Genomic DNA, 25,346 nt, shown 5'->3' on the forward strand with positions numbered 1-25,346 from the left:
TTGCAAGATACATTTACTAGTGCTTCTACCTTTAGTGAAGGTTTCAGAGTAGCAGCCGTGTTAGTCTGTATCTGCAAAAAGGAGGACTTGGGGCACCTTAGAGACTAACAAATTTATTTGAGCATAAGCTTTCGTGAGCTACAGCTCACTTCATCGGATGCATTCAGTGGGGGAAAAAAAAAATGCATCCGATGAAGTGAGCTGTAGCTCACGAAAGCTTATGCTCAAATAAATTTGTTAGTCTCTAAGGTGCCACAAGTACTCCTGTTCTTTTAACCTTTAGTGAAATACGCCAGATCGACTCCACTGGAGACTGCTGTCCTCTTTTTATCCACTGCAAAGCAGCCCAAGCTTGCTCATGCTGCCCTGACATGGAGGGGTTACCCCACTGCTGAAAGTGCAGGTCAATTTCTATATATCTATTCAGTTCAGCCCTTGTCCTCCTTGCCAACAAGGGTACTGACTGGCATCACCTGAGGTGGTTGTTTTGTGGTCCTAATACAGTTCTTAGTGAATAAGATTCCGTATCAAAATACTCACCATCAGATGATAAAACTTATCAGGCACTATCAACTAGAGCTAGTTGATCCACAGATGAAAGGCTCCCTTCCCCATAACCAATCTCCTGAATCATCCAGTGCTCCAATCATAATGATTTGTAATGAAATGACAGTGCTCAGAGTAAGAGCTCATCAGTTACAGGAACTACGAAAAAATATTGAACTGTTACACCATGACGATCATCAATTTGTAACTCAAGCATGTGAAGAATTAGATTCTAATTGGAAAACTGTTCTGCTTTTTAGAGACTTCCATCATCTCCATCATCAGGTGTAAGAGGTGGCATTTAATTTAGGAATGGTTCCACAAAGTTGACCTTCAAGGAATTCTCAATTCCTGTTTGTGGGCATGGCTACACTTGCAGATGTAGAGTGCTGTGAGTTAAGCCAGCCCTCAGAGAGCGCAGTAGGGAAAGCGAGGCAGTGTGTCCACACTGTCAGATTCAAGCGCACTGGTGTGGCCACATTAGCAGCTCTTACAACAGCCACAGAGAGTAGTGCATTGTGATAGCTATCCCAGCATGCAAGTGGCTGCAACGTGCTTTTCAAATGGGGGGTGGGTGGGGAGTGTGACAGGGAGTGTGTTGTGCGTATGTGGGGGAAGAGACAGTGTGTTTTGGGGGGCTGAGAGCATGTCAGCATGCTGTCTTGTAAGTTCAGACAGCAGCAGACCCCCCTCTCGCCAACCTCTCTGTCTCAAACACAGCATTCCAGAGTAATGGTTTGCTTTATCCCACAGCAGATAAGCATGCCGGCTGTCAGAAACGGAGCTTTGAAAGGGGATATCCGCATTCCTGCAGCGATTCCAAAACAATGACAAGAGTGGCCACTTGACTTAAGGAGATTATGGGACGTTTCCGGAGGCCGATCAGAGTGCAGTAATGCAACACCTTGTTCACACTGACGCCGGGGCGTTTCAGCCAAGGCGCAGCAAGCTTGATGCTGCTCGTGGAGGTGGATTAACAGGAGCACTCCAGCTGCAGAGTCCAGGCGCTCTAAGTGCCTTGCCAGTGTGGACAGGTCGTGAGTTAGGGCGCCCAGGGCTGCTTTAATGCGCTCTAACTTGCAAGTGTAGCCAAGCCCACAAGGCTCTCCAAGTAGTTTCTTGTACAATGCAACTACCATACCTCAGTAAAGTGTCACCTTAGCAGGTAAAATCAATCAAGCAGTAGCTACTTTGTTCCAAGACTATAAACATACATACAAGTTCAACTTCTAAAGTCCTCAAGCCAAGTAGTTAAGAAGTAAGAACTGCATTGCTTTAAAGACGCAGTAGTGAATAAACACTGATATATAATCTTGTATTGTGTTTGGGCCAAAACACAATACAACATACAATGCTTGATTAGATATTGAGGAGAAACAGACTACATGCAATGACAGGTATAACTGGTAGCAGCTAAGCGACTGCATTGGGTGACCAATAATCTGCAGATAAGAGGCAGATTTACAAAGAACTTCCAAGCAATTTAATACATAAATCTTCTAATGGCTTAAGTATTTTCATCAAATCAGTCATGGATTTTGGTATATCTGGCAGCAAAGTCCAAACTATCTCTGATATATGAAAGATACCTGGGGTGGTAAGCAAACAGGTGAACTAAAATCAAATACATACCAACAAGAAATACTAGTGTCTTGTAATAAACCTTAAAAATCTTTGTTGCACTTCTTTATACAGAGATGCTTATCAAGAAAGTACCACCCCAGTTTGAACATTTGCTAAATTTCCAAATCAAATCTATCATCACAGCAATTCACTTACTAACATGAAACAATCTGATGTAAAACCACCTGGATATAATTTCTACTTATGAGAAGATTTGCAAAGCTATGGAAACACTATGAGTCTCCTAGGCCTAGCAGGATACTTGCTGGGATCTATACATGGGGATGTAATGCACTGATTGACTCTCTAATGTCATTTCTCTGCAATGTCTGGGAGTAAGAAAAATTGACAACATTGCAACAAGCAGAAAGGCTCAAAGAGTGACAGTGGTATTACTAATTCTTTCTAGGCATTTCTACCGTGCTCTTCACCATAAATTCCACAGCTGTAATTGCAGCAATGCCTCTTTACTCGGAGAATACTAAAAGTTCTTCTAATCTGAACTGATTGCTGGACATCAGACACCACATTGCCAGAACCAGCATGTGTTTTGGACACAATGGAGGCTGTCAGATAAGATTTTTGCTGCTAAACAATTGCAAGGAAAATTCACAGAACAAAACAAAGATCTTTGCACATTCTTTTATCAATCCAACTCAAGTCTGTCAGCAACCCTAGTCTCTGGGGACTTATAAGAAAATATGGCTGCCAGGATAAGATGTCCACTATTATCCAACAATTGGAGAATAAACAGCATGCTTGTAAAAGTCTATCCAGGTAAAATGATGTTCAACCCTTTTGGCACTATAATGATGGCAGGGTGCATAATGTCCCTGCTGTGTTTCAGACTTTTCTTTGCAGCAACGGTAGGTGAAGCAACTCGTGATCTATCCCTGGAGTAAAGACTCGATTTCACTCAGATAAACTAATCTATTTTATTTGCATGCACTGACAAAGTTGTCAGAAGCCCTTATTAGAGGAACTGCTCTTTGTGGATGACTGAGCACTTGTAACCTACTCTAAGCAAGACTGCATATTATGACATATTTGTGGCCATGAACAGTAAACAAGATAGTGAAGCTATTTGAAAAAAACACAGACTATGAAAAATGCCAGCTTCATCCGCAATAATTATCACACCAGTAAGTTGGCCTCCTCAAATACAGCAGACCATGTCAGCCACAAGTGGTACTGTACAGCGACAAACTACAAACGCTTCAATTACAAAGTGAAGATGATTATGGTTTGACAACAAATTGGAGTGCCAGTCTCAGACAGTGCTTCTGCCCCTGCCTGTTTGAAATTGGGACAACCCTTGTGCCTGTCTGAAATCAGGACATTCTCTAATCAACCCCAATAGATACAATATACTTTCAATGAGCTGGCTTCTGCTAACTAAAAGGGTTACACATTGTGTATAGTGTGAAACTCAGCACATGGCCCTCTGTTTACTTGGCACGCACACTGCTTTCTGCCATGAATGCCATAAAGCTAGAGCCCACTCTTGTAAAGTGCTAGCATAGTCACTGCACAGGACCAGCTTGTATCCTTCTTCGTGTCTTTAAAACAAAAAATATTCTGTCAAGCCTTTCTGAAGGGTTTTTTCATGCTTGGGTTTTTGTTGTTGTTGTTTTAACCTGGGAAATACCAGAAACATCAGGTCCAGGCTTCAATGGTTTTGCTGGAGAACTTGCTGGGGATGGTGTAAGATGTGTATCATTAGTGTCCTCACCTTAATAATGGAGAAAGGAGGTGGTGGCGTGGTTGATCTTTAAAATACTACTTTTTTAACACCTATATAACTTTAATGTCTAAAAAATACCTTCCTTTCTCCAAAATATTAAAACAGTCAGATTAAAAATCCTTTCTCCTCTTATTAGCTCAATTTTTATTCTCTTGGCTCTTGCACAGTCATTTGACTAGGTCTTCAGTCAGCACAGGGGGGTTTTTTTATTCCAGGTTTTTTTTTATTTTTCATTAGAAATTGAGATTCTGCCTGGCATGGAAGACTCTCAGGCATTTCTTCTACCTCATAAAGAAGCAAAATCGAACACAATCTCTTTTTTCTCTCATTTGTATGTCAGATTTTAAAATAATGAAATGGAGGTTGGTATCTGGCTACTTTTTTCAATAAACTATTTGAATGTCACATAATATATCTTTCTCTGCATAGGGGCTTTACATTTCACATTTCCTGCAAGAAAAAAATATTTCCCTCCTTAAGTATGATATCAAAAGAATAATGGAGCTGTAGCTCACGAAAGCTTATGTTCAAATAAATTTGTTAGTCTCTAAGGTGCCACAAGTCCTCCTGTTCTTTTATCAAAAGAATAAAAATCCAAAACCATTCAGTAAGTTGAAGGCAGGGTCCACTATTATACACCACAAGAAAGCAATATATCAAGCCATTAAAAAGTATGTCTATAATTTTTTTATATATCAAGCTACTATTAAGGCTTTAAAGAAGAAAAATGAATGTGCTGAAAATGTTTTTATTTACACAGTGTTTCCCATCTCTCTTCCTTAATGGGTATCTGAACTACATTCCTTACAACCATATCCTGTAATTATAGCCCATATCATACACAAAATGAAGGCAGATTGCTGGAAGCGACAAAAGCCATCCAGACACAGATGGCAACCATTTCAGGGACAGCTACTGAATAACGGACAAGTTTAAATATAACCTTAAATATAAACAGTTTTCAATATGTCCATTATGCAAATTTTAGTATTTGTGGCTTAAATCGCTTTCCTGCATGATTTAATTAATTGCTGCAACAGAGCATTTTATTTATGGTTTTTATTTGGATTCCACTTTAGCCTACAGTATAGTCCACCGCATCTTGATGAATCTGAGATTTGGAAGTACGTCAAATACAATTTCTGAATGAGGGGATTTCTGCTGTTTGCTTTAATTAAAAACCATTTAAAAAAACAGGCCATTTTTTTTTTTATAATTTAAGTGAGTTTTGACTATCAAACTTCTGAGCAATAAACTGTGATTTAAGCTTTAACAGACGGTATTCATAAATTAATATACATCTTAGCATACACATCAATCTATGTTTCAAAGGTGCAAAGAACTGAGTGAAATACCCATGAACTACACTCTGCTGATACCTTTTGTTTTGATTAGCAAACAAACACCACATTTAGTGGCAGTCGGTTGTGGCAGGACATACTTCATCTATTCAAAACCTTAAAAGAATGAAAATACTAAGCAGAAAGACTTGTGCAGCCCTTTCCATCTTCATTTTGCCTAAAACACTATTGTTAACACCCTCCGTAAGGCTTTCACTTCTATCTCCTACAGGCAGCAATGCATACCCAACTTCATCCAACTTATACTTTAATGCAAAATCTTAACAGTGACCTCTTATGCTTTTATATCAGCACATCAAACTATGACATTCTGTGGATCTTGGTAGGTATTCTGCTTTACCGCTGCTAATCTTGACTGCTGCATTTATTTTGCAAAAAAACAGAGTAGCTTGAAATTAATATGGAGGTGTGGCAGTCGGAGACTGCCCATTCAGAAAAGAGACCTGGCTGCTTGGATCAAGATGGAACAACGAATGCATCCCAAGAATGTAGCTTCCAGCAGCCAAACATCCATAAAAAAGCTGGCAACCATGAGCCTCCTTGTAGAACTCTATGGGCTGCACTTTGACCACCGCCTGTCTAGAGGCCACCTGCGAATCCAATAAAGTACCTCCTACTGGGGGAGCAACCAAGGTAGGAGCCCTGTCTTTCCCTGGGCAGGAGAAAAGCACAGCCAAAACCAACAAATGGATCGTGGGGGGAAAGGGAAAGCAAGGTGTCATAGAAAGAATTCATGATCCAAAATAAGTGAAAATCTTTTCCCAATCCCCTCCCCCTAAAAATAGTAGATTCTCTCTTTTACCAGCATTTCAAAGAAGTTTCTTTCTCACTTAAACTGCTATTACCAGCAGGAGAGCGGGGGGGGGAGGGGAAGGAGGGAAGGGAAGGGGGTGGGCCTTTAGTAGTGATCATCAAGGTAGGCCATTTCCAGCAGTTGACAAGAACGTGTGAGGAACAGTAGGGTGGGCGGGAATAAACATGGGGAAATAGTTTTATTTTGTGTAATGACACATCCACTCCCAGTCTTTATTCAAAGCCTAAGTTAATTGTATCCAGTTTGCAAATTAATTCCAATTCAGCAATCTCTCGTTGGAGTCTGTTTTTGAAGTTTTTTTGTTGAAGAATTTCCACTTTTAGGTCTGTAATCGAGTGACCAAAGAGACTGAAGTGTTCTCCAACTGGTTTTTGAATGTTATAATTCTTGACGTCTGAATTGTGTCCACTTATTCTTTTACGTAGAGACTGTCCAGTTTGGCCAATGTACATGGTAGAAGGGCATTGCTGGCACATGATGACATATATCACACTGGTAGATGTGCAGGTGAATGAGCCTCTGATAGTGTGGCTGATGTGATTAGGCCCTATGATGGTGTCCCTTGAATAGATATGTGGACACAGTTGGCAACAGACTTTGTTGCAAGGATAGGTTCCTGGGTTAGTGTTTTTGTTGTGTGGTTGCTAGTGAGTATTTGCTTCAGGTTGGGGGGCTGTCTGTAAACAAGGACTGGCCTGTCTCCCAAGATCTGTGAGAGTGATGGGTCGTCCTTCAGGATAGGTTGTAGATCCTTGATGATGCGTTGGAGAGGTTTTAGTTGGGGGCTGAAGGTAATGGCTAGTGGCATTCTGTTATTTTCTTTGTTGATCCTGTCCTGTAGTAGGTAACTTCTGGGTACTCTTCTGGCCCTGTCAATCTGTTTCTTCACTTCAGCAGGTGGGTACTGTAGTTGTAAGAATGCTTGATAGAGATCTTGTAGGTGTTTGTCTCTGTCTGAGGGGTTGGAGCAAATGCGGTTGTATCGTAGAGCTTGGCTGTAGACAATGGATCATGTGGTGTGGTCTGGACGAAAGCTGGAGGCATGTAGGTAGGAATAGCCGTCAGTAGGTTTCTGGTATAGGGTGGTGTTTATGTGACCACTGCTTATTAGCACCGTAGTGTCCAGGAAGTGGATCTCTTGTGTGGACTGGTCCAGGCTGAGGTTGATGGTGGGATGGAAATTGTTGAAATCATGGTGGAATTCCTCAAGGGCTTCTTTTCCATGGGTCCAGATGATGATGTCATCAATGTAGCGCAAGTAGAGTAGGGGCATTAGGGGACGAGAGCTGAGGAAGCGTTGTTCTAAGTCAGCCATAAAAACGTTGGCATATTGTGGGGCCATGCGGGTACCCATAGCAGTGCCGCTGATTTGAAGGTATACATTGTCCCCAAATGTGAAATAGTTATGGGTGAGGACAAAGTCACAAAGCTCAGCCACCAGGTTTGCCGTGATATTATCGGGGATACTGTTCCTGACGGCTTGTAGTCCATCTTTGTGTGGAATGTTGGTGTAGAGGGCTTCTACATCCATAGTGGCTAGGACGGTGTTTTCAGGAAGATCACCGATGGATTGTAGTTTCCTCAGGAAGTCAGTGGTGTCTCGAAGATAGCTGGGAGTGCTGGTGGCGCAGGGCCTATGGGGGAGTTTACATAGCCAGACAATCCCGCTGTCAGGGTGCCAATGCTTGAGATGATGGGGCGTCCAGGATTTCCAGGTTTATGGATCTTGGGTAGCAGATAGAACACCCCTGGTCAGGATTCTAGGGGTGTGTCTGTGCGGATTTGTTCTTGTGCTTTTGTTCCTAACATGCAATCACTATCAGTCACCAGAAGGGGGCTTTAATGCAAAAGAGCAGGTTCTCAAACAAGTGAAGACTATTTCTGAACACATTCTGCCCATACCTGAAAGCCAAGGTTTTCAGAGACAGAGGGTCCCTTTAACATTTTCTGGGAGGCACCACCTGAAACCGCTGCACCTGTCTGCGCCTTGGTACAGGATCACTCTTCTCATTGTATTCCAGGTTGGATCTCGTTTGCAGCTCTAAGTCTTTTACTCAATCCACTGTAACTGTGCTCCATGAATATTTTCAGGATTCCTAGAGATTATGCTAAACGGATGGCCAACCCCAGAAGGGTGAGGGGAGGGAAATGGTGTAAACACAGAGGAAATTGTACTTGGAATTTCAAGATCAGGACATGCAAATATCACAGTTAATGGACTGGTCACTGCAGTCTGCACTTTCTCTCGCCTCTACATCAATGTCCCCCTTCTTTTCTTTTCTGAGTGCTGAATAATAGGCTGATTGAGTGCACATTTAATACATACAAGTGCTGCCTTCCTATCTCCCATAATTCATATACTAGCTATTCATACTCTCACTTTCACTTCTCCCCTAATTTCACCTATCCTCATTCACTCACTCACGAGAGTAATAGGGGATACCTATTTATTTATGCAGATTATTAGAAACTAAATTCTTATTTCTTCACAGAACAGGATAAATCAGCAGTAGCAGGACAGACTTCTCACATGTTGTCCTGCCAACATGCCTCAATCCTGATCCAGAAAAACCACTTCTCCATAAGTGAGCAGAATGTTCAGTTTATACCATTCATGCAATCCCTGCCCTCAGCTGAGGCTGTCAACAAGAGAGCCAATTAGTGCCAACTGTGGTGATGATTTTTCTGTTATGGACATTTGAACACTGAAGATGCTGTTAAATAGAGTTAAGACCGATAAAAGCAACTTACCTTCCTTGAAGTTCGCATTCTTCTGCCTCACTAGAACACAGAAGTTTTCTGCAGGGTTAATACTTCCAACCTACAAAAGATTGAGGAATGATTATACTACATGACAATGCACAGCTCCCCTTTCCTCCTGTATATCAACAGAAATATTTACAATTCAATTTATTTTAATATGGATGGAGAAGCTACATTTCTTGGTATTATGCGGTCAAATAAAAGACAATTCTTAGGATGCAGCGTTAACCCTGATCAAAGGCTAGGTTTGATATGAACAGCTATACAAGATGAACTTACACTTCCTGTACTTCCCTCCTATGAACTGATCACATTCTCTAGGCACTGGAGGTCAGAAGTACAGTAATTCAGGCTGCTGGCTAGTTCAGCTTTCAGACTTTTTGTAGCAAAGACTGCTTATTCATCCTAACACAGTGGTTCTCAAACTAGGGCTGCAGCTTGTTCAGGGAAAGCCCCTGACGGAGTGGGCCGGTTTGTTTACCTGCCGCATCCGCAGGTTTGGCTGATCGCGGCTCCTACTGGCCGCGGTTTGCCGCTCCAGGCCAATGGGGGCTGCAGGAAGGGTGGCCAGCACATCCCTCAGCCTGCGCTGCTTCCCGCAGCCTCCACTGGCCTGGAGCGGCAAACCGCGGCCAGTAGGAGCCGCGATCAGCCAAACCTGCGGATGCGGCAGGTAAACAAACCAGCCCAGCCTGCCAGGGGCTTCCCCTGAACAAGCAGCGGCCCTAGCTTGAGAACCACTGTCCTAACACATGCTTAATTAGGAGTGAGAGTTCTTAGCAATGTGGGTACAGAGTAGTTGGTTTGGCCCTCCAGTAAGACACTGGAAATGAAAAGCTAATACTCAATTTAGCTAACAGCTGCCCCTTCTGGTCCAGTCTGACATTTCAGAACTGACACTTTGAGAAAGCATGCAAGTGCAGAGACCTCACAAAATCTAAGGGAACTAAAAGCACGTCAGGCATAAAGAAAGATTCACTGCACAAATGGGCAGAAGAGCTACAGAAATACACATCTACACTGCTTAGCATCCTTTTTCCAGAGTACCACATTAACTCTGAGTCAGAACAAAATATGAGGTCAGTCGTCTTCTCTTCGAAAGGTTCCACTGTTCCAAAGGTAGAGGAGAAATGCTCTTGGCTTTGTTCCCTACTTGATAAATCTAACCCACAACGTTATATTCTTCTTTAAGGCCAAATTCTGCCTTCTGTTAAGTACTGGCTTGTGGATCTGAGGGAAGTACTTGGTCCCTAGTATTCTAACAGCAAACTGAAAAGAATACAAGGAAAAGGTATATAATTTTTTAGGTTGCAAGTAACTTTCACAGTAAAGGTCTGGGAATGGAAAAAGGCTATGTAGCCAATCCATTTGCAATTTGCATCCTGTAATACTTTGCCTCTGAGGGGCCCCCTTTTGGCTTCAGGGAAAAGGTGTACTTAAATTCTGCTCCCTAAACAGTAAGTCAAAATTCTTCTAAATTTATTTTATATTTTAATGCTTTACAAGCAAACATTTCTTACACAGATCTTCTAATAAATTGCTTCTTTGAAAGCCCATCTGTTAGTGGGTTGGGGTTTGTTTGTTTTTTTTCCAAAAGTATACCATGCTATGCTATTAGAAAATCTGATTTTTATGTTCGGTGTGAAATGAGCACAGCCCTCTTTCTTTTTTAATCATGTCATATATTTCAAGTGTTGAAAAGAACTGAGATATCCTTTTATCTTAATTTATATAAAATAACTATTTTTCTCTGACACCAAAATCTAGCAAGCAAAGGAAGATGCATAGCTCCGACACACACTTGCATGCCAATGAAGCCTAACAGATAGGAAGCTAATTTACCTGTTTAACTTTGGTGGCAGAATTAACCAATTTCGTGATTTGTATCCCCAAGCAATATAAACAATAGGTTCTGAAATCATAGCAACATTTGGAAAAATGGAATATGAAGGATTTTATTTTGTTTTTTAAAGAAGATACAAGAGAAAACAAAGAGCACAAATTCTGCTCTTGTATCTAACAGTGAATCTCAGTTCTGAAATTCTATTTCCCTTACACCTATGGAATAGCTCTTGGGAGTTCCATGCATGTTGGGAAGGAAGAATTTTGCCTTAAAAGCAGTCAGAGCTAGCTGGCTACTACATTCAGGGCTAGTCAGTTCATTTTACATCCAGCAGAAAGTAATCTCAAAATTCTCAATCAAATGTATTTCAGATGAGAGATGCCCCTCCATTAATATATTTCAGTTAAGATATAGAAAGAGTCCCCAAGTGAGGCTCTAGAACTAGTCTTTCCCATGAAAGAGAGGATTTGTAAAGATGTGCTTACAGTGGTGACACTGCCTTCAGCAAGGTTTGCGATGCTAAAGCTGCCTTCTTCATTTTCAGCTTTTGCCCTCTTCGCACTGGGTCCATCTTCATTGCTGGAAGTGAAGATGACAAAAAACTAAATGCAGCAAATCAAAACAAATCAACCTCCCACCTGAGCAACAAGTCAGTGTATTTGTGCAATATATGATGAAAAGAGAAGACCAGGGTGACACTTTTGTTGTATGATTGTCTCCATGCTATGGACAAGCCATATAATGACAGAAATGTAGGAAAGGACACTGAGAAGTCATCAAGTCCAGCCTCCTGCACTGAGGCATGACAAAGTAAACCTAGACCATCTCTGGCAGGAGTTTATCCAACCTATTCTTAAAAACCTCCAATCATGGAGATCCCACAACCTCCCTTGGAAGCCTATACCAGAACTTAACTACCCTTATAGTTAGAAAGATTTTCCTAATATCTAACCTAAATCTCCATACCTTATTCTTCCTACAGCAGACAGGAGGAGAGGGCACCCGCCAGCAGAAACAATTAATCAAATTCAACCTTTGTGTAAGCAAGAACAACCCTCACGGAAGTCAATGGATTACGTGCCCACCTATCCTAGGGTTGAATTTGGACAAAAGACTTTTTCCCACCACCAGGAATGTGGGATACTGCCAGACCCATTATGGTGAAGTCCACATCCTCAGGCAGCCCAGCTTAGTTTTATAGCATATTCATGATCATTAGCATTCACATCATATTCCTTTTAAAGATGAAATTGCCAGAGCAAGTAATGGAAACTTAACATTTAAGTAAGAAATCCATTTACCCTTCAAATATTATTTGCCAGTTCCTGTCATGGAATTGATAGCTATTAGATATCTGTGTACACAGAGAGCTGAGAGTCTAATAACCCATCTTCTGCATCAGTGTACTCCAGAGCTTTATCAACTTCCACTTACAGCTGTCAAAACTTACTAGACAAACCCCAATTAGGTATGAGAGTGAGCTTTCTCAGAACGGCCTTAAACTATATCTGAAAATACTTTCAAAAGACAAGTTTTATTTTTTTTAAATTAATTATGGTTTTAGGCCATCTTCGAACTTTGTCCTCACAGATAACATACTCCACGGTGAAGACTCAAACAGAAGAATGAATTCTGTCACCTAATATAATATGGCAAACTTTAACAGCACATCTTAGCGACGGGAGAAGAAAATCAAGTTAATAATAATGGGAAAAATCAAAGATGTGTATAATTTTGTTCTTTGCTCTTCAGTATAAATGTAGAGGCTATTGAAACAGGACAATCAATCTGAGGTAAGAATGACTGAGAGCTACTGAACGATTACAAATATTGCGAATTAGACATCCATTACTGTTAACAGTTGTTCAAAGAAACCCAAAATAGAACCAAATAAAAGTGTTATTCTGAAAAGACCTGAAACTACAGCAAAGAAAATCAGAAGCTAAAAAAGGTAAGGACGAGAAAAAGACACTAGGCCAGGCAATGTTTTGCATTCTTAGTAACTGGAAACTGGCTTTAAAAATCCCATGAATATGAAATGTAGTGCTCTAATTTTATAAAGAAATTTTCCAACCCTCCTGTTTACCACCCTCCATAGTGAGCTCCTACCTACATTATAGACCACAACTATCTCTACTTTTCTCCCTCAATTTTATCACTGGTCTTCTCTGTCCCTTCCCTTAATTTTGTCACTGTTGGGATGAAATCCTCCTCCTTTGCAACTCCTGTCATCTGACATAGCCTTGCTTCTCACTCACTGTAAAAGTTTGGCATATTATATCAAGCAACACTGGGGAAAATTGCTTAATCACGCTATGCCTCCATATACTCATCTGTAAAATGGAGAAAGTAATACTCACCTAACACGGCATAGGTTATGGACTGGTAAATTAATTAATGTATTAAAGAGTACTGGGATCCTTGAATGAAAGGCACTATAGCAGTGCAATGTTCGCTTAAAATCTCCTCTGAAAACATGCTTCCACCCTTGTGAGTGCTTCATTTTTTATTTGTCCCTCTGCCATTATTTTTAATGTTGTTAAGTGTTTTGTGATATTACAGGTATGATAAGTGCTATGAAAAAAATAAAGTTGTACTTAAACTTAGGGCCAGATCCTCAGCTAGTGTAAATCGGTGTAGTTCAGCTGAAGCCAATGGACACATACCAGTTTACATTAGCTGAAGATGTGGCTCTTAAAGTTTATCTGTTACTCGTAATATATTGATTAGCTAGCTGCATTTTAGAAATGTAAAAAGTATTTAAGAAAAATTAATGAAGTGCCCATTTAAAATTAATTTAAAGGCTGGATTATTATACCCACTTCTAAGTTGCATCTGTAGAAGTGGGTTTTTTTACCCACAAAAGCTTATGCCCAAATAAATCTGTTAGTCTTTAAGGTGCCACCGGACTCCTCGTTGTTTTTGTGGATACAGACTAACACGGCTACCCCTCTGATACTTGACTACTAAGTTAATATAACAGCTTTTCCCAAACTGTGAGGTTAGGGGTGACTCCTACCTCTTCAGTGCAACCCCATGGAAGAAAAAGGAAAATTTCTGTTTTACTGAACTTCTTATCTTTTAGGGCTCAACAAAAGTGAAACTGCTTAATGAATACTGAATATTAAAATCTACATCAAAATAGCTTGCCTCTAGTCCGCAGCACCTTATACTGTGATCCCATCAGATCTCAAAAACAAAGCAGAGGTGGACCAGGTGAACACTTGGATGGGAGACATCAAATAAAAAACCTAGAAGCTGCCGTGTTAGTCTGGATCTGCAAAAGCGGCAAAGAGTCCTGTGGCACCTATAGACTAACAGACGTATTGGAGGACCCTTTGCCATGAATAGTATTGGTGATTAAGAACAACAACAACAACATTTCGCATCTGAAGATGTCAAAGAGTCATACAAAGTTGCACAAGTGTCATTATCCCTATTTTACAGGTGGAGACACTAAAAAGCAAAGAGGTGAAATGACTCGGCCGAGATCACACAGAGTCAGTGGTACAAACAGGAACAGAGCCCTGTCTCCTGACTGCAAGTCCAGGATCCAGTCCACTGGACTACGCTGCCAATATTGGGACTTTTCCCTCCAAGGAATGTCCTAACTGTACTGATGACATTCACATGACACATAATGCCTTATTTTAAAAGACAGTGATAAACAATAACATATCTCAAATCAACACACAAAGTACTGTGCAAACAACACTTACATTTAGATCAAAGAAAAAAGTACTGTTTCTTTCAAATCAAAACCAAATGTTTAATAGCACTGTGCATCTTCTCAATACCAGTTTAGGTTTCTGAATTTTAGTGAGTTTGAAACAGAAATCTCTCTCACAGTTTCATTAATTAATTAAAGGCTAAAAGGGTCAATGGTGATCATTTAGTCTGACCTCCTACGTAACACAATCTTCCCTAAATTAATTCCTGCTTCAACTCTAATATATTTTTTAGAAAAATATCCAACCTGATTTAAATATTTCTAGTGATGGGGAATCCACCACAACTCTTGATGTGTTGTACCAACGATCAATTAATGATCAGGGGATCCACCACTGATGGCTCAGCTCTAGAGAGGAACTGGACACATCTAGCAATAGACCAGTAGCAGAATGTCTTTTGTTTCTGATATATTTTTAAAACTTTATTTTTGTCCTTAAATCTGCTGGCCATAGATTTTTCTTTGCTACCAACATTCCCTTTTTTCTATTTGTTATTCATTGATTTTTTTCTTGGCTGCTTTTACTTCCCCCCTAAACGAGGCCAGTTTTTTCACCTGTGGGATTATGGCTTTTTGGGCATCTAGTAAAATGTTCTTAAACAGTTTTCAATTATTGTTCACATTTTTCCATTTAAATTTGTTCTCCCAGTTGATCTGGTTCATAAAATTTTCAGCTTTGTGAAACTGACCTGTTAAAAGTACCAAGTATTTATATTACTGGTTGGAACACAGAAAGGAAGAACCAGAATTCTAATCCTGAATTAATAAACCTTACCATAGTGCTAACACAAAGGCAAGCAGGCACAAACAAAGCAGTGAATGAAATAAAAAAGCAAGGTATTTAACAATCTGGGTTTGGACAAGAAGTGGTGAGCATTACCGACAGTGGAACTGAATATTCAATAGGAGTAAATAAAATAAAGGGCACAAAGTACTAAATGAGAATTGTTTAAAATTACTTCTCAATATTTATTACTAAACAAAAATGTTACAGATACTAACTCAAAGTGACAAAAGGAAGGACATTTAGAACTAAGCAAGGGTGGGCAAACTTTTTGGCCTGAGGGCCACATCTGGGTATGGAAATTGTATGGCGGGTCACGAATGCTCACAAAATTGGGGGCTGGGGTACGGGAGATGAGGGCTCCGGCTGGGGGTGCGGGCTCTTGGTGGGGCCAGAAATGAGGAGTTCAGGGTGTGAGAGGGGGCTGTGGGGTGAGGCAGGGGTTGGGGTGCAGGGGGGGTGAGGGCTCCATCTTGGGTTGCAGGCTCTGGGGTAGGGCTGGGGATGAGGGGTTGGGGTTGAAGGAGGGTGCTTTGGGCTAGGACTGCAGGGTTTGGAGGGCAGGAGGGGTGCAAGCTCTGGGCAGCGCTTACCTCAAGCAGTTCCCAGAAGCAGTAGCATGTCCCTCCTCCAGCTCCTACATGGTGGTGCGGCCAGGTGGCTCTGCACGCTGCCCTGTCCGCAGGCACCGCTCCTGCAGCTCCCGTTGGCTGCAGTTCCCGGGCAATGGGAGCTGTGGGGGTGGTGCTTGGGGCAGCAAACAGAGCCTCTTGGCTGCCCCTACACGTAGGAGCTGGAGGAGGGATATGCCACTGCTTCCGGGAGCCGCATGGAGCAAGGCAAGCCCTGGACCCTGCTCCCCAGAAGGAGCTTGAGGGCCGGATTAAAACATCTGGAGGGCCAGATGTGGCCCCCGTGCTGTAGTTTGCTCACCCCTGAACTAAGGTCATCACACTGTGTAATTCATCCCATTGATGAAGCCCTGGAATGGGTTACCGAGGGAGGTGGTGGAATCTCCATCCTTAGAGGTTTTTAAGGCCCGACTTGACAAAGCCCTGGCTGGGATGATTTAGTTTGTGTTGTTCCTGCTTTGAGGAGGGGATTGGACTAGATGATCTCCTGAGATCTCTTCCAACCCTAATATTCTATGATTCTATGCCTAGACATTGAAATACAAACAATGGTACAAACCAGGACAGATTCAGTTAAGACCTCCTACAGTACCATAAACACTAAGGTTAGGAACACAGTGATAGCTCAAATTACAAATCACAGAAATGTAAGGTGGCAAGGGACCTCGAGAGGTCATCAAATCTAGCCCCCTTCACTGAGGCAGGACCAAGTAAACCCAGACCATGCCTGACAGGTGTCTGTCCAACCTGTTCTTAAAAACGTCCAATGACGGGATTCCACAACCTACCCTGGAAGCCCATTCCAAAACTTAAACTACTCTTATAATAGAAAGTTTTTCCTAATATCTAACCTAAATCTTCCTTGCTTCAGATTAAGTCCATAACTTTTTGTCCTTCCTTCAGGGGACATGGAGAACAATTGATCATCGTCCTCTTTCTAACAGCTCTGAACATCTTTGAAGACTATTATCAGGTCACTACTCGGTCTTCCTCTCTCAAGACTAAATACACCCACTTTTTAAATCTTTCCTCATAGGTCAGATTTTCTAATGCTTTTATAATCTCTGTTGCTTTCCTGTGGACTCTCTCCAGTTTATCCACATCTTTTCTAAAATGTGGTGCCCAGAACTGCACACAGTACTTGGCCTTAGTGAGGCCTCAGCTGGAGCAGAACAGGCCAATTACCTCCTGTGTCTTACATATGGCACTCCTGTTAATATACCCCAAAATATCAGCTTTTCTCACAACTCTGAATATGCTGACTCCTATTCAATGGGCTATCTACTATTATCCCCAGACCCTTTTCAGCAGTACTACGACCTAAGCATTCACTGCAGATGTGCATTTGATTTTTCCTTCCTAACTGAAGTACTCTGCACTTGTCTTTATTGAATTTCATCTTGCTGATTTCAGACCAAATCTCCTCTTTTCAGATGATATAGGTCAGAACCTTAAATTATGTCAATAAAGTTATTTGGTTCCAATAACAGTGGTAGAATAATAATAATACATAGCACTTTGACAGAAACTTCACAGTGCTTTACAATAATCGGCACCTGCCCATCAAATCTCCTTGAGGGGAGAAAATAGGTCAGCTGTGGGAACCAGCTCTTAAGGCTTCCAACACCAGAAGCAGCTCTCCCAGGGCAGTGGTGATAGGCAGAAGGTAGATCCTCCTATTGCAACTGGAAAGGAAAGAGGTTGTTCCAACTATTGGCATTGTCCCAGAAAGTTTACACTTTGAAGACCATGAACTAGGGACAAGGAGAGCAGGATATATATGAAAGAAGCTGGAGACTCACACACATCATAAGATCAGCTTCACTGGGAACCCCAAAATTTAATGCCACCTCTGTATACTGTAGTTTAAAAGGTAAATATATCTGTAACAGAGCACTGATCCTTGGGTGATCTGTTCATCTGTTACAGACTCTGGCCACTGGAAATTGGGAGTCATAGTTGTAACTCATATGACTAGGAGCAAGCATGTGATCTAAAGGCATCTAGACATAAGAATCCCTTAGACAGAGGCAGGAAAAAGCAGAGGACCAGGGTCAAAGAAGAACCTGGGTTAGATACCAGGGACAGGAGAAGTCTTAGTGTGATCTTCCCATAACAGCCAGGCAGAAGGAGCTCTACTGCACAACGTAGGGAAATGGCTGCAGAGAACCCTTCACCAGGGGATGAAAGACTATCTGAGCTAACCAGAGAGTTGACAGACAGCAAAGTCCAGAGGGGGCTGTGAGACCTTGCCCCCAGGGGTGAGAGAAAGGACTAACTACATTAACTGTACAAATACAAGTGAGGCAAACACATCATAGTTAATAATAGCAGCAACAATTTCTATTCTAAAAATTGTTAATCAGAACAAGTCTTTGGAGGAGCCTACAATGACTTGGCTTTTCCAGAAATTACTGCGTATTACATAGCAGACTATATTATGAAAATCAAGCTGCTTTTCCTTTGACTTGGCATTCTAATAGAAGCTATTGAACAAAGTAAACAGCATACCAAGATGGAAAACTAGTTTAAAGCTCTGAAATATTTATAATGCATATGATCTTAAACTGAAAGAGACCTTTTGTTGTCCTTATTCAAAGCATTTTATTACTATTCATTCGACAACGAAACACATACATACATTAACAATGTACATTGTACACGTTCGCCAGATTTTTTTTAGACTCCTTCCCATTTCTGACACATGTTCCCATGAAACTGTATGTGTTGTCTCCACAGACCACAGAGTTCACAATCCCTTGCACCCTGGGAACTAGATACTGGGACCAAAAAAACAAAAACAAAAACAAATATCCTACACAGACAGAGTACCTGGTGGTAGTGTGCTCTATTTACAGACAGTTTGGCATCACAAGATATTCTACCCACAAGTGATTGGTCTCATGTACGAAGTATTTCAAGCCTGCTATATTCAACAAAAACAATCTGAAATGCTTCAAGAACAATTTAGTTTAAAAAATCCATAAAAACCCCTTCAACTTACTTGTCTTTGAAGACATCTTGAGCAGTCTTCTGTTCTTTCTTCTTGCCGGCATCTTTCAGGGGGAAAAGTGCCTTTATTTTTTCAAGAGGAGCCTGGCACTTCTCTCTCACCTCTTGAGGTACCTCCAACATTTCCAAAAGGTGCTGTTCAATGGGTGGCAGCGGCTTGTCAGGATGAAAAGCCTTATGCTGCAGGCACTGTCAGGATAATGAATGGGCTGGTGAGGAGAAGGGTTTTCAGGTTGTATTTTACAATTCATCCATATTGGCAAAACATCTTTTAATTTTATACAATAAATATTACTACGTAGGTGAGAAATATCCTGGCTCAGGATTGGCTGAAAATAGTCATATGATGAGACAAACTTCCCGAGGATCTCAGGTCAATAACAATATAAACCAAACAGCTCAGACAAGCAAAGGAGTGCATCCTCAAAGGCTGCAATAAATTCTGTGAAAATTACTACTTAACTCCCAGGAACTAAACACTTGCTTTCTCCGTCCAGCTGCCCAACTTCAATTTACCTTTAAAATGTTAGTTTCAAAGGAAATGACTGTTTAAATTCATGGTCATGTGTGAGAGATTTTCAGATATTTCTGATGGAGACATTCTGAATACAGGTAACAATATATATATACATTGACTTCCTGCTTCAGTAAACATCAAGCTTTATTGTCCCTCAAAGAAAACATTTCCTCTTGGGTCAATCATATCTGGATATTCACAACAGAAGTCATTATGTATCTATGCAAATGGAGAGAGAGAGAAATTTAAAAGCACGGGGAAAAGAGAATAGATACTTTTTCAGATTAGATTTGAAAAGAGTGAGAGAACGGACGAGGCTGACAGAGGCACAAGAAGGCTCGAACAGATGGCAGGAACTATGGAAGAGAAGGTTCTTTCACAACAGTGTCAAGACAGTAGACAAAGAGGAGGCCAGTGCTAGATAAACTGGAGGACAGAGAGAGACCAGGTCAATGAGGTGGGCTGAAGAATTTCCATGGAGAGTTTTAAAACAAAGCAGGCACTTTTGAATTGATAAGAAATGAGTGGGAAGCCAGTGCAGATGTATGTTGGTATATCTGAGGAACATTTGCTACTGAAATGCACTGTACAATATATATTAGGTGTAAATGTGTGGGTAAGTATTCAAAATGCCAAGCAAACAGAGTTATGCTCCCTTGTTGGCTGTCAGGCATGACCTCAATTTAAGAAAGAAAAACAAAAAAAAAAACCCTCCACATTCATGCTGAAGAGGTGCCAATAACACCAATCCCTATCATATGTTACACATCAATACTGATGCTCTTTCATGCTGCCATTCAGAGTCCAATCCGCATTAGCATACACTTTCCAAAGGAGACAGTCACACAAAACAACAGATTGAAAAACACTTGTAATGATTTAAGGCATAATTATTTTGGAAAAGAATAAAGATGTTGCTAGAAGCTGTAGCCATGGCTCGTTTAATACAAAAACAATATTAAAACAGCGTTAGGGGACTGAATTAAACTCACGAAAGCAAGACACTGTGAATCTGATTTGAATATGTATTGTAGGCTACTGTATCCTAAGGTCCTCTGTGAGTTAGCTGCAGTAACAGGGTGGACTGAGAAGCAAGAGCTGCCTACATTTATTTACACCCAGCTGCTTTTGTGGGTGTGACAAGGCTTTTGATAGGTTTCAGAGTAGCAGCCACTTTATGCATGCATCCGATGAAGTGAGCTGTAGCTCACGAAAGCTTATGCTCAAATAAATTGGTTAGTCTCTAAGGTGCCACAAGTACCCCTTTTCTTTTTGCGAAGGCTTTTGATGTTATTTTAACCCTTAGAATAAGAGGATAAGAGACTGTTCCACAAGAAAGAGGGCTTCTGGCTGCCGAGTGAGGGAGCAGGTCAGCGAGGTGATAGGCACCTTGGAAACACCTAAGCTAAATAGTTAGAACTCTCTGTATATTTATCCTGAAGTTTCTATCTCAGTCTGTCCCTCCCACTCTGCTTCCCCTTTCCTTTGAGCCTAACATTCCTCTTCCACTTCCCTTGGCAACCAGGCAGCTTCATGCTGCTACCCTGCTTCCAGGCTCACTCTCCCATTTGTGTAAGCTGTCAGCTTTGTACTGTCTGCTCTGTTTAAACCCCAGATGTGCCTTGCATTCCTAGCCTGAAGGAAGGATCAGGATTTGGTAGCAGAAGGAGGCAATTCACAGGGAAAGGGCTCCCTAGGGAACTCAGATTCCATAGTGATGCATACAGAATGAAGGTCTCTAGATAGGTAAGATGGACAGGGCCAATTTCGACTGACTGCAGGGAAGAGTCCTGACTTGCTTTCCCTAGCAGCAGGCAGACAGCCTCAACAAAACGCTTCTGAACCAGTTGGTCCTCAAAGTGTTAGGACGCTGGCTAACCTCCAGGTGTCTAGAAGTTCAAGTGAGATCTGTTTTTGTAACTGGTTTAATACAACCTTTTGAAAGATCTATTCCGGTCTCATTTCCAATGAGAGTGCCCCACAGTCGCTGTTTCAACCTCTCTTGGCTACCTTCTGCCACCTGTCCTCTGCATCAAGTCAAAAGCCATGTCCACATGGACCTTTTTGGAGACATCTCCCACCACGGCTGCACAGCCTAAAAACCTCAGTGCAGGAGCACCTACAGGCTCAGTGCTTACATCGGGGTGAATTAAATGTAACATATAAACAGGGGCAATGTCCTATGTGGGATATTAGACTTGGATTGTACAGCAGAAACCCTTAAATTATGCAGCACCTTCTCATCCAAGCTCTTTCCCTCATTAATTTCCTGCTCACCCAGTCCCAGTACAGCACAATCTGCCCGGTGTAACTTATTACTTCTTTATTTTGATATTAAATGTATCTTATTGTACGCTGCCCCCAAATTTACAATGTGCTGCTGATTTCTGTACCGAAAAGAAATAACTGCATCACAGAAGATGTTGAAGGAAGCTGGAGGCTTTGATAGCTAGATAGGAGAGTCTATTTCCCACCCAGGAAGATACAGCAGTTGGTTTTGGTTTTTTGGCATCAAGGAGGCAGTTGAAGCTTTTGTATTGGGGAGGGAGGATTGAATTCCTCATCCTCCACTCCAGCAAACTCTGACAGCCATTTACCATCCCTTTGCACCCTCTCATATCATAGAATCATAGAATATCAGGTTGGAAGGGACTTCAGGAGATCATCTAATCCAACCCCCTACTCAAAGCAGGACCAACACCAATATCAGCCACTGCTTCCAGAGATGAAAAGGTAATTGATCTAAATGCTTCTGCTTCAACATCAACATTCACTGCTACTCATTTTAAGTACCCTCATGAGGTAACACCTCAGTGAGATGAATGGGGCAGTTCCTGCTTCTCTCAGAGGCATTTTCTCAGGCTGTGTGTGGATTCATGTAGACATCACTGTACTGGTTATATTCACAGCATATTGTAAAGGTTTTCTTGGCAACCCATACGAGCAATAGGTACAACTCTTTTTTTAAAAAAAAATACAAGTTTAGTTTTTGGAGTGCAGCTAGGCAGCAAATTCAAAAATAAGAGCAATTTTGCTGCACTTTACATGGCTGGATAGTCAGATGACACTCGGGATTCTACCTAGAAACTGTGCTAAAATAGACCTATACTAACGAAATGGCAGGAACTAGGAGATAAGCAGAAAGGAACTAGTAGATTATGGCTTACTATTTAGACTGTAAACTTTCTGAGGCAGGTACTGTATTTTATTTTGTTAGTACATCACCTAGCACTCTGGGTATGTTTACACAGCAACAAGACACCCGCAGCTGGTCTGTGCTAGATGACTCAGTTCACGGGGTTGGGGCTGCAGGGCTGTTTCATTGATATGTAGACTTCCGGGCTCAGACTGGAATCCAGGCTCTAGGACTCTGTGGGGTAGGAGGGTGCCAGAGCCCAGGCTCTAGCCTGAGCCCAGAAGTCTACACAGCAATGAAACAGCCCCAAAGCCTGAGCCCTCCGAGCCTGAGTCAGCTGGCATTGGCCAGCCCTGGGTTTTTCTTTTCTGTGTAGACGTACCCAATGAGGTCCCAATCCTGACTGGGACCTCTGGCCACTAGCGTAAATAATAAAATGAATGCCCCACCAATAGCAACCTCTCCTAGGGAGTCCTATTTTCCCTCTATTTTCCTCTAAAACCAAAATGTTTACAGTTACACAGTGACCCTCCAGCAGTACTATCAAATCAGTCATTGGGATAATGCCATTATTCTGATTTAGTTGGTGCTGGTCCTGCTTTGAGCAGGGGATTGGACTAGATGATCTCCTGAGGTCTCATCCAACCCTAATATTCTATGATTCTATGTTCTGGAAGTCAATGACACACGAAGCAAAGATATCTCCAAAACATGACTGTCCACTGAAGCAAGAGTTTAAAATATTATCTGTAAAAAGCAGAGGAAATTCCATCAAAACATTGTTCCATTTATTAATAAAACCATGGTTGTTTTTTTTCTACCTCTCAACTCTGCAAACTCCCACTGGGGCTTGCCTCATGCTGGGGTCTTTCCATCTCAAATATCATCACGAAGTAACAAAGCTTCTGCTAGCCAAATCTTGCAATCGGTTGCATTCTGTACAATCAATCTGTGGGCAGAACTTGAATAGAATGCTGGGTTCTGCATGGGTCATTGAGGGTAGGATTTCAAGACAGTCGAGTTACACTTGTGTCACTGAAAACAAAATTTGGCCCACAGAACCTTCTATTTCTGGTGACAATGCAGTAAAAAGAACAAACCCAGGATGAGTCGCAGAACCCAGGCTGAATTTGCAGACACGTAGGAAAAACATTTTTTAACTTGTAAAATGCGCAAATTTCATCTGGAATCATTGAGACACAATAACGATGGACCCCACAATGCCATTTTAGTCACTTTTCAGAGCAGAAACCCACATTCAACAAGATTCTATCCATGGCCCTGTGTATAACATGATTATGCAGCTGCATAAATTGTATCATAATTGCCCATCTTTTTGAATTTGTCACATCTTTTTTTAAAATGAACCCTTACATTCTGGGGCATAATTAAGTCTCTTGCCTTCATGGTTGCAAAGAAAACCTTCAGATGTGAAACAAATGTAAATCAAAATGCAGACTGTTTGAAACAATAGCTCTGAATCAAGTGTGAACTGCTCCATTTATCTCTAAAATGTGTTAACTCTGAAGCCCAATGAGGATACTTTAAGTGTCAACACTGTTAACTGTTTCACAGCTGATCATTTTAGCAGAAACATCAAGCTAACACACTTATCTATAACTGCTGGATGCAGCAGCAGATGGTGCAGGTGGATGTTTTAAAAGTTTGCTGGGGTAGACAATGAAGAATTAAGGCCCTCCCAAGATTTAAAGTCAATCTCTGCCCCTGCCTAAAAGAAGGGGGAGTGGGGCATCCCCTCTTTAACTGCCTCCTCCTTGCTAAAACACAAAACAAACTTGCCTTCCTGAGGGACAAAGGCCCCAACTATTACCCAGTTTGTTAGAACTTCCAGTTTCCCAGCAATAATTTCTATCATGCAGTTATGCATTGTCAGTATAAAAATCTGATACTAAACAAATTTTATGTTGGCCATACACTTTCAGTTTGTTGCCAAGTAAAATAAATAAATAACAAGGGATACTGCACAGATTATGTTGCACTGGACCAGGCAAGTAGAAGGGCAGTGAAGGACAGCGTTTGTGTGGGCAATTCTGCATAAGTTGGTCTACAGTGGCAAACAGAACATCGGACATGGGTTCTATCCCTAGAAAGAAGATACAGCTGTTTCTCAAGCACATACCTTACTTGTGAACGGCCCAACATATCCTGACTGGCCTCGGTTTCCTTAGATAAGGCTTTGTTTAGACTGCCTGTTCAAACCCTTATGATGCAGGGAGCTAGAAATATTCAGTCTGAAACTGATGCCAGTGGCAAGGCACAAGCTCGTAGCCACTCAGGATCTAGGGACTAATTAATTTAAATTACACCTGTCACAATCCAAGTCTTTTCATACAACTCTGAGAAAGAGAAGGAGGGGTGTGTAGAAACAGGAAAAGTTTTAACCTGCAGGTTTATCATCTCACCTGATACAACCTCTGAAACTGAGGGTTTGGGATTTTGCTGGGTTTAAATAGGTCTTCGGTTGTCTCCCCATCTTCATCTTCATAAGCCAAACTCATAGAATCAATCAGAGAATCAACTGCAGATAACTGATCCTCTAAACCAACAAATACAAATATGCACAAAAAAGATTAAATACACTTGCAGAAGGATCTGCTTGTAATAATTCACCCACAAAGATTCACTTCAGAATATGAGATTTTAACAAAGGCATCAAATGCCCAAGAATTCACTATGCTTTATATTCCCTGGGGATACAGACAGGCTGATAATGAACATGGATAATCAACACAGTAATGAAAACCCTGCATTGTTTAAGGACTACAATACGAAGTTATACAGCCTTTCAGTTTTGTGAAGATCTCAGTTACTGCTGCCTTT

At 41.4% G+C, this 25,346-nt stretch overlaps 1 protein-coding gene across 2 annotated transcripts in view; it reads right to left on the reverse strand.

Moving 5' to 3' along the window:
• XRCC5 (X-ray repair cross complementing 5) overlaps positions 1-25,346 on the reverse strand; it is a 71,383-nt gene that overhangs the window by 13,937 nt on the left and 32,100 nt on the right. Inside the window, exons 13-16 of one of the 2 annotated variants that reach the window (XM_037911994.2) lie at positions 24,929-25,062; positions 18,845-19,041; positions 11,180-11,273; positions 8,840-8,909 (exon numbers count right to left, since the gene is read on the reverse strand). In XM_037911994.2, the coding sequence (XP_037767922.2) occupies positions 8,840-8,909; positions 11,180-11,273; positions 18,845-19,041; positions 24,929-25,062 (495 nt within the window). The remainder of the gene's footprint in view (positions 1-8,839; positions 8,910-11,179; positions 11,274-18,844; positions 19,042-24,928; positions 25,063-25,346) is intronic. The other variant, XM_037911996.2, reaches the window with a different exon arrangement.

This window comes from Chelonia mydas, chromosome 11 (genome assembly GCF_015237465.2).
Source record: "Chelonia mydas isolate rCheMyd1 chromosome 11, rCheMyd1.pri.v2, whole genome shotgun sequence".
Lineage (NCBI taxonomy): Eukaryota > Metazoa > Chordata > Testudines > Cheloniidae > Chelonia > Chelonia mydas.